A 10,017-nucleotide genomic window follows, 5' to 3' on the forward strand; every position below is an offset into this window, starting at 1 on the left:
ATTCTCCCCTTTGGGTTCTTCGGTTGAAACACTTTTATACCGGTTTTCTAGTTGGTGCTAGCGGCGTCCGTGACATCGTTTCTCCTCCTTGAACGCATCGCTATGGAGAACCCTCCATTTTGCCATTGTTGTTTTTTACTTGGCATGCCAATACAGTGTTGGTCTTGCCAGCAGTATTAGATGTGGTCGTTGTGTGGTCACATTCGTTGTCTTCCGTGGCCGTGGTGGTTTTTTTTGCTTTGTTTCTGTATTTTCTCCTTCTCTGTTAATATATAATCCGGTAGTGCATTGTTAAAAAAAAAGTTTATTATCATAGGTATCATGAGAATGGACATGATGTTTGTTCTGAAAATAGTATTTTGGTTCACCTACTTTTGAGATAGATGTAGTTGTTATTTATTGAAATGGGTTACTTTCTAGTCGTATAAATAAAGATAATATGCAAACGAAGTTAAAAGCTCTGTATGATCAACTCACCATAACGAAGCAACTCAAATAATATTTATATCATTACCCCTTCGAATGCCCTCCTGCTTCAGCACACAAGCATCATGCACTGTTGAGGCTTAATAAACAATAGAGAATAATCAGAAAAGATCTAGAATAGATAACGGAAGATGGATGTATTAAATTATCTTTTGAAGAAATAAACATGCAAAGGAAAAAAATATATAACCTAACAAAAACTAGACGATGTGCTGGGCCGAACTGTGGGCTTTACTTCGGTTGACCGAACTTGGGAGTCCGAGTCTCCTCCGCTCAAACACCACCGTGGTGGCGGCGCCGGCCTCTTCCTCTTCCTTTCCGCTGAAAGAACGGCAGTGACCAGGCCAACCCTTGGTGGTCCCATTGAAGAAGACAAACGGGAGGCATCCGGAGCTAGTAGTACTCCCCGGCCGCCGTGTCGATTGGATCGGTGATCCAACTTTCATTTTTTTCTTTCGTTGGTAAGAACCCTAACTATATGCCTTTTATTTTCTTGGAGTAATTTGTTCTTGGAGATAGATAGATCTGTTTACAGGTTGCCTGTTTCTATGATGAACCGAATCCAAATTATGTTGTTCAATTCAGATTACGGCCCCCTCTGGCCTGTGCAACTGTTGAGTGTGCTCTTTGCTGAAATTTCCCATTTATTGATCATTGTTCAATTCATGTTATAGGGAAACCATTCTTTGTTGTTTAGCTATTCTTAAAAGTTTAAATGGGATCAGAAGGACCTTCAGTTGTGACTGTCCATGTTACTGGATTCAAGAAGTTTATTGGAGTTCCTGAGAACCCAACTGAGAAAATAGTGCGCAATATTCAATCTTATATGGAAAAGAAAGGGTTTTGCCAAAAAACCTTGTACTCGGAAGCTGCACAGTTCTCAAGGTTGCAGGGCAGGTGCACTTGGCACACTTTATGAAGTTTTAGAGTGTGCTATTTCAGACAGAGAGGAAGGGTCGCAAATAATTTGGGTTAGTGCTCACCTTATTCTATATTTGATAGCCTGTGCTAATATCATGCTAGGTGAAGCAGCTTTCCTTTAACAGAATATGCATTTGACCGTGTAATCTAATGCTGAAGCTCTACTCTTGGGTGCAGCTGATGTTGGTTGTTGTTGCTAGTTGATTTACTTTGTCTTACAGCAAAGCTCCACTTAAATTTTTTAATATTTATGTTGTATGATGCCCAGATTGCTACAGAGAAATTTCTGAGCGAAAAAACATATAGATAACTGGAAACCAATGCTTCAGCTGCCATCCACCTCCGTTCTTGTGTTGTCATGTTTTATCCCTGAAAAGGTCATAAAAGTTTCTAGTTGTATCCAATGCCACATGAATGAATTTTCGTATGGATTGTTTCTCAGATCCACTTTGGGGTCAGTGGTGGTTTACCAAGATTTGCGCTTGAGAATCAAGCTGTTAATGATACCACATTCGCTTGTCCTGATGAGTTAGGATGGAAACCTCAGGTTGCGTTATTGCCCAATTGTCTATTTTCATTATCTACATATTCAAACAAATATTTTCATTCTATATGTTTTATTTGCTTCATTGTTTCTATGCAGAGCGTCCCTATTGTACCATCTGACGGAAACATCTCACGGATTAGAAAGGTAATTGTCAAGTATGAATTATAACTAGAAATTGCAGCCATATTTTCTTTGATGTCTTGTTGCATGAAATTCTGTTCCTGTGAATATTATCTCTGACAGTATTTTACCTTCAAAGGTAGCAAAGTTCATAACTGAGCTACTTGACAAGTGGTTTTTTGTTGTACATGCAAAAAAAAAAAAGAAAAAAAACTCTGGTTGTAGTACTGGAAACTTTACCTTTCTTGTTTAGTTCTTTTTGAATCATATAGCATCAGCCAGTGAGAAAAAAAGGAGTATGATAAATGTCTGTCGTCACCTGATTGCAGCAAGAAATTATATTTTAGGTAACCACAGCATGTTCTCCATACTGAAAATCATTGATACCAGTTTTGATAAGAGTTGTTGGAACAGAGAAACTGTATTCTGGTTGCATGTCGTACATGTGAATCAAAATATTGTTCCTTGTTACAGAAATATTACTTGCTAGATAAATGGGTTTTATATACACACATTACATCAATACAAATTCGACTTTGGGGCTTGGGATAGTGACTTTTGATTTCATTATTCAAGCATTATTTATAATATGATTAACAGCATTTTGATGAAGTTCTTGTTATGAATCAGACTATCCTTCCAGTTAATGAATTAGTCAAGATGCTTCGAAAGATTGGCCACGATGTGATGCGTTCAGATGATGCTGATCGATTTGTATGCAACTATGTGTACTATCATTCCCTCCGCTTTGCCGAGGAACATGGCATCAAATCTTTGTTTGTGCATGTGCCTCTCTTCTCGACAATTGATGAAGCTGTTCAGATGCATTTTGTTGCTTCCCTTCTTGAAGCTGTTGCTAGCTTGAACTAGACAGCAACTTGTTTCCAGGTGGGTCTAGTTAATCTTTTGGTCCATTTATTATATTGTAGGGAGAGCCTGATTATAATCCTTCTCAATTTTGTTGATTTCTTGCTTGCAGATCAATGGTCTTGACTTTCGCATTGCTCTTGTGAACTAAAATTTTATAGGGAATCCATGCTATCTAATAATTGACTTCTAAGATATGGTCGAATGAATGGAACCTAACTCTTCCTTGCAAAGTACTTGGGATTTCTTTTATAAAATTGAAAATTCTACAGCAAGGCTCCTCAATTGTCAATAAAATTCCTATACAAGGCCATATGCTAAAATAAATAAAAACCTTCTATGAATGCAACTTGTTTTCTTGTTAAGCTTTGTCAAATTGTTGTGACCCTTTGTGAGAAATATTTCATATTCCCATGATCAAGATCACGTACACGTATCCACCTTTGCTATGCTTCTACACTAGAAGATAGCAAGAATTTTATCCATCCGCCCACAAAATAAAACTCCATGCTGTTACCTGACCAGTCTCTCCAAAAGTTATCATTATGAAAAGAAGACATGGGCTATGCATGAAGGAATAAAAGAATGCTCAAGTAAGCATGATGAAAAAAAAGAAAAAAAAAAGAGAGAGAAGAAATATAGCCCATATCCCATGAAAAGGGAGAGAGCTGGCTCATAAAAAAGAGTTCATGCATCATCCACCAAAAATATCCACACACATGCACATCTTGATCAAAGACTATGACTTGCTTCTCCTTGGGATCCGGTCTTTAACTTAGCAATATACCAGAAACAAGTATGCCTTCAGTCTTTCCCTACCCTGAGCTCCACATAAGCATGGTTTGAGGTAGGAAAGAAAGAAGGCATCACTTTGCCTTGGTGAGAAAGATACAAACAAAAAGAGCGATCTGAGAGGACAAGTTGAGGAGATAAGCTATATTTGTCTTTGAAAAAACCCCCCCAATTTTCTAAGCAAGGAAGGCCAAGGAACCTGAAGTTCAAACCGTTCCAAATTTCAATTGTTAAGATTAGCTTGGTAGACACTCAAAAAAATAGTTCATAGGTCTAGGAAAAGCTTGGAATAACTTATATGCAGGTTACATCAAAGGAGTTGCATCCACCTCGGTCCTTCAACCCTTACTCGAGGACAAGCAAAGGACCAAGTGTGGGGGTGTTGTTGGCGGTCCTTAAGTTGAAAATCAACCGCCAACATCTGCATCAATTAACTTCGAATAAGATTACCAAAACTAGAGATAAGAAATTTTAACTCTTAACTATTTCCATGAGTTTTGGTGAATCATGATTTCCAGACAACCATAAAAAAATACCCCAAAGTAGCATACATGAAACACCGAAAAATGCACAAAAGATCATAACTTGTATTACACTTACAAGAAGGACCCAAAGAAGGACCCAACGACACGCCAAACCGACGTCCAAAGGCGGCAAGCACCCAAAAGATTAGATCAAGGCCCACCTACTAGCCACTCACTCGAAGGCGGTGGCCAGAGGCCCACCAGTGGGTCAGCCGACCCCAAGGGTCGGCCAACCCTGGCCTGGTTCCCATCCAGGTGCAGCTTAGCGGGAAGGACTCCACTGCCTTTGGAACATCGATTATCAGTGTTTCCTTGTGTAGTTCACCTGGGAACCACCCTTGGAGTAGTATATAAGGAGGAGACCTCTCACTCATGAGGAGAACACAATTTTGGAGAAGAAGAAGATAGGAGGATTCCACCTTGTAGAGCTACTTTGTAGAGTAGGTTAGGGAGTGTGTGGAGGAGAAGTCCAGGAGGAGAGTCGGAGTTGTCGACCTCCCTCTACTTGTACCTCGGCGGATACGAACATCTTTTGAGTAAGTATTCGGGTTCGTCTACGGTGGTGAGCTCTTATCGAAGTTAAGTCTTTGGTATCTCTTGCTTGCGGATCATTGTTCGTTCTTTAAATGTTTGTTTCTAGCCTAAGGACTTGAGTCTTAAGATGGAGTCTGGTCGGGGTTAGAAGCAGTGATCGATAGCGTAGGCGTGGTGTCTAGGCTTGAAGTTGCCTTTGGTTGCTACCCTTCCCCACGGTCTGTCGGGGTCGGCGGCAAGTGGTGATAGCCCTATCCTTCCTTCGTAGTCCCCCACTTTTGGGTTGGGCGTATAGCTAATAGCCGGATACTCTTAGCAGACTAGGAGTAAGTCGGTGCCCGAAGCAAGCAAGTGATAGCTCAGCTTATCTTCCTAAGTACCTCTATCCCTAGTCAACCACACTACCCAGAACCATCCTATCTTCTCTTTTCCTTGGATAAACTACCTAGCAGACCGCTACACCTTTGTTCCTCGAGAAATATACGATACCCTGAATACTCTCGGGTGAAGTGCTATAGCGATATATCCGTGCGCTTGCGGATTCTTCTATGAACGTTAAGAAATACCAACAAGCATTTCTGGCACCGTTGCCGGGGATCGGTTGCTGTAGTTGTCTTCGAAACTAGTTGCCCGTGTATCCCTTCTTTTTAACTTCCTCTTCCTTTTATCCTTTTCTTACCATGGAGCATCGGGTATTCATCTTTCGGTGTAGCTCTGTTGAGGTCTCTGAAGTCCACGCAGACTCGTCATTGGCCATCCTTCTTTTGTAGAGGTACAACACTTGAAATCCACTCGGCATACCTGCACGGCCTGATGAATCCTGCTTCTAGCATTTTCTCCACCTCTTTCTTGACTTCTTCTAGAACTTCAGCCTTCATTTGTTGCGCTCGCTACTGAAACGGCCGAAATCCCTTCTTGAGAGGGAGCTGATGCTCGACTATGCTCCTGTCCAACCCAGGCATCTCCGGGTAATCCTAGACGAAACAATCTGCATACTCCTTCAGCAAAGCTATCATCGGCTCTCGTAGACATGGACTTAACTTTTTGCTGATGAATGTTGGTCGTGGCTTATCCCCAGGACCAATATCAACCTCTTCGAGCTCGTCAGCCGATGTAAACCCGTATCCTAGCTTTCCGTCATCTGTCAAGTCAACGCTGCAAATGAACAAAGAATGTGATGAAAAGAGTTTCGGCCGATCGTTAAGATCGGCCGCCTTATAATCTTCATTAATCCTTGAAACTTTACAATTGATGTATGGCCGGCTGCTAGAGCGGGCCTCCTTGCAATTGCCACTATTATGCAATACACTTGTCATCAGGAGTTTATATTTTATTTTTTGGGACCGATCACAGGGATTGGCCTTGCCAAGTGCGTCAGAATAGCTCGCTCTTGATGTTTCGTCTACTCTGTAAGGCCAGTGGATAAGATCAGCCTCACCCCATTTTTTATAGCTTCCACGCGATCACAGCCTTCCAAACTGATTCCTAAAATCGGCTCTTGATCTTCTGTGTCCCAAATGCTCACGGCGGCGTGTGAAATCTCGATCGAATCATCGGCATGGACCACCTCTACTTCATCTCCATCCCACTGAATCGGATATTGGTGCATCGTGGAAGGAATGCAGCAGTTGGCGTGAATCCAATCCCTCCCAAGTAGGATGGTGTAAGTACTCTTGCTGTTGACGACGAAGAAAGAGGTGGGGACAGTCTTGCTTCCTACGGTCAGATCCACATTAAGGACGCCTTGTGCCTCTGATGTTTAGCCATTGAAGTCGCTCAACGTGACGTTGGTCTTGATTAAATCTCTAGTAGAATGCCCCAACCGGCGCAGCACTAAGTATAGTAGAATGCCCCAACCGGTGCAGCACTAAGTATGGCATTATGTTGACCGTTGCACCGGTGTCGACCAACATTTTGTTGACAAGCTGACCGTTGATGTAACCCTTGAGGTATAGAGCCTTCAAATGCTTATAATTCTTTAATCGGGGCTTCTCGAATATGACTGGCCGCGGCCCCAAGTAAAGCTGGGCTACTAGTAACTCTTCACGGCTTTGGGCATAGAACTCCGCAGGGAGTACAAACACCATATGCACGTCAGCCGATGTCTTCGCATCGGCTCTTGTTGGCTTAGGACGCCACTCTTCAGTGATGTATTCCTTTTCCCCTTTTTGGGGTCGATCGCAGGGATCAGCCTTTTCCTTCCTTGCATAGCGACGTGGCGCAGGCCCCGCCATATTGATGCCAAATGCGAAATCCAATTGTCGTCGAGCAGATCGGTTACAACCCTCTACCATGTTCACGCTTGGGAAAGGTTGAGTGTCGACCTTCATGGCATACTGACCTAAGATCAATCGGCCCTGCTTAATAGCCGATTGGATCTGTCGATGGAGTTCTTTGCAGTCGCTGGTGTTATGGGTGAAAGAATGATGCCATTTGCAGTATGGCCTCCCTTGTAGCTCTTGTGCTGTAGGAAACTTACAGCCTTCAGGTAACTTCAACTGCTTTTCCTTTAATAACAGATCAAATATCTGCTCGACCTTGCTTATGTCGAAATCAAAATCCTTTGCAGGTCCTTGCTGCTTCACCCACTTACAGGACACGGGATTTGCCCCCCGAGTCCACTCTGCAACCGCTACCTCTTGATCATCCCTAGAATCTTCAGCGTGTTTTGCGTCGATCAATATTACCTGACGCTTGAACCTATCCTGGTACAATTCTAGGTGGCGCTGCTCATATGATGTCAATTTCTACACCAAGTGCGCCAAAGAATTGAATTCCAATTGAAAGACCAGATCCTTGATCGGCTTCACTAGTCCCAAGGATGCCAGCTCGACTGCCTATTTTTCTAAAATTCGGGTTGAATAGCATAGATTCTTGACTTCCTTGAAGTGCTGGATATACTCTGCCACAGTTTCCCCTCGCTTCTGCCGGACTTGCGCCAGATCGGCAATCCCAGCCTCCGCAGCTTCCGAGTGGTATTGGATGTGGAACTACTCCTCCAGCTGCTTCCATGTGCGGATCGAGTCAGGACCCAATGAAGTGTACTATCCGAAGGCTGGCCCTATAAGAGACTACGAGAAGAACCTTACTCGCAGAGGATCCGACACTAAGATCATCCCCAATTGCGCCAAGTATCGGCTCACATGCTCGATAGAGCTGGACCCTTCCGACCCACTGAACTTGATGAACTCAAGGAGCCGATACTTAGGTGGCAGAGGGATCAAGTCATATTCATTTGGATACGGCTTAGTATAGCCGATCGCTCGCCTTTTCGGTAAAATACCAAATTAATCCCTCAAGATGGTACTAATCTGGTCCACAGTTTAAACTCCTAGGGCCAAGTGCGTGCTATCATGACTCGGCCCAGTGGCATATTTAGGTAGCCATGCTTGCTTATTGGCATCTATTCCAGACATTCCTTCAACAGCCCATTGCGCCGAATATACCGAGTTGTTGTTGTCCGGTATATATGCACACATATAGCCATATGGAATTTTCTTAGGCGGCTCACTGAAAAACTGATGGTCCACAGGATCATCTCCCATCTTGTAGACGACGTATGCCGGTGAACCTTGCGATTCTGGAGCCGTGAATGTATAGGGCAGTGGTGGCTTGGCCTGGAACGGCAATTCTCCTTTGTGACTCATTGGGGCAGGTCCCGATGGAGAGTATTGATTCTTCATGATTTCTTGGACCACGCACAGCGCGACACGCTCAAAAGCGTTCACCAGGCTCTCTGAGTGCCGATGCAATGAATGAGCCACCATGTAGTTCACCTCCTGGCGTAGAGCTCTGGTGCGCTCCTCTGAAGAGGTAGATAGATCCACTTCATCGAGAGCGCCTTCAGGTGAGAACCCCTTCCACCTGATGCCGTGGTGGCGGGTCCTCTCAAAAGAGCCGATGAGATCGGCTTCAAAGAGAGCCTTGATCTCATCATACTTCTGCTTGTGCTCAGCGGAAAGCTCCTCGTATGTGATTGAGTTTTCCTTTGACATACTGGCGGTGGAAGTTGATGTAGTCGATGAAGATGGTCCCACTGGGCGTGCTAGAATGTGTTATCGGTCAAAACCCACCGGCGAGTAGCGATAGGCAACACGAGGAGCCAGGAGGCTCCCAGTACTGCTGGTGGGCCCCGATCCCTCGGTCAACGGCACATGATCTAGAACACGACCTGGCGTCTTGATCTGCTAGGCGTGCCACCTGACCTATACCTGATCAGGAAGGTGTAGATGTGGTTTCAATTAGTTTCCTGCATGCACAGACACGTTCAAACGTTAGTCCGAGCCATGATCGGCTCATCGGGTGATCCCTGATATCGGCTGTAAAGAGCCGATTGTCTCCCAGTATCAGATCGGATCTATATATCTAAACAAAGTGCATATATCTGATACTAATATAAACTTGCTCTGTAATCAATAAGCTAATTCAATCTAAAATGGTTAAAGCTTTCACCACATAACCAGAACATCCTATACGTAGTTAAACCTAACAAATACGAAAGGTAACAGAACAATAACCTAAACAGAGGCCTAAAAACCAACAGAAAGCCGATTTCCGGAACAATCTCTCTTTAGATTAATGTAAAGCATCAAACGTATTGCCGGATCATTTAACTTGTTTGAAGAATCTAATCATGTAGATCTTAAACCAAATCTTTAATAAATAAAGACTAACCATAACAGATTGGATCTACTAATCGAAATAGAGCAAGGTGCTGCTCTTACGCCCGGGATCGGGCACGAAGACAACTAAATGTTTACAGGTGATGAATAATGTACGGATACAGTATAAAAAGCCGATGCATCCCTATAAATGTTAAGATAACTAGTGTTACTCGCCATCAACAACGCTTCAACACGAGGAACACAAAGATAACAGACGGGTACAATGCTGCCCCGATCACGCGAGGCGTGATCGGGGCCGCATAGCACTTACCCGGAGAAAACCCTAAAACAGGGGTGGCGATGCACCGAGAGTTGTTTCCGAATGCTTGTTATTGTTTTTATTCGTAGTCTAGGGTACATATTTATAGTCTGGAGACTTGCCTCTCCTAACCAATCCTGATCGACTACGACACGAATCCTGACTATCTATATTTAAACTAACTTAAACTAGATACATGGCCAATCTGGCCTTAAACCGCCCGCGCAGGAGCCGATTCGCAAGCCCATTACAATTATCCTTTGAGCCCATCTTGCTCATGACCCACCTTCTGGCCCAGCCAAA

At 43.6% G+C, this 10,017-nt stretch overlaps 1 protein-coding gene across 1 annotated transcript; it reads left to right on the forward strand.

Annotated features, from left to right (window-relative positions):
• The first annotated feature begins 715 nt into the window (after positions 1 to 715).
• On the forward strand, positions 716 to 4,811 carry LOC112891862 (pyrrolidone-carboxylate peptidase-like). The gene is given in 8 exon segments (XM_025958854.1): positions 716 to 947; positions 1,161 to 1,321; positions 1,324 to 1,378; positions 1,381 to 1,457; positions 1,850 to 1,954; positions 2,051 to 2,098; positions 2,705 to 2,962; positions 3,054 to 4,811. Coding segments are annotated over 6 exon segments (645 nt in total). The 5' UTR covers positions 716 to 947; positions 1,161 to 1,201; the 3' UTR covers positions 2,945 to 2,962; positions 3,054 to 4,811.
• Positions 4,812 to 10,017: the final 5,206 nt, after the last annotated feature.

Source organism: Panicum hallii, chromosome 5, assembly GCF_002211085.1.
Source record: "Panicum hallii strain FIL2 chromosome 5, PHallii_v3.1, whole genome shotgun sequence".
In the NCBI taxonomy this organism is placed as follows: Eukaryota; Viridiplantae; Streptophyta; class Magnoliopsida; order Poales; family Poaceae; genus Panicum; species Panicum hallii.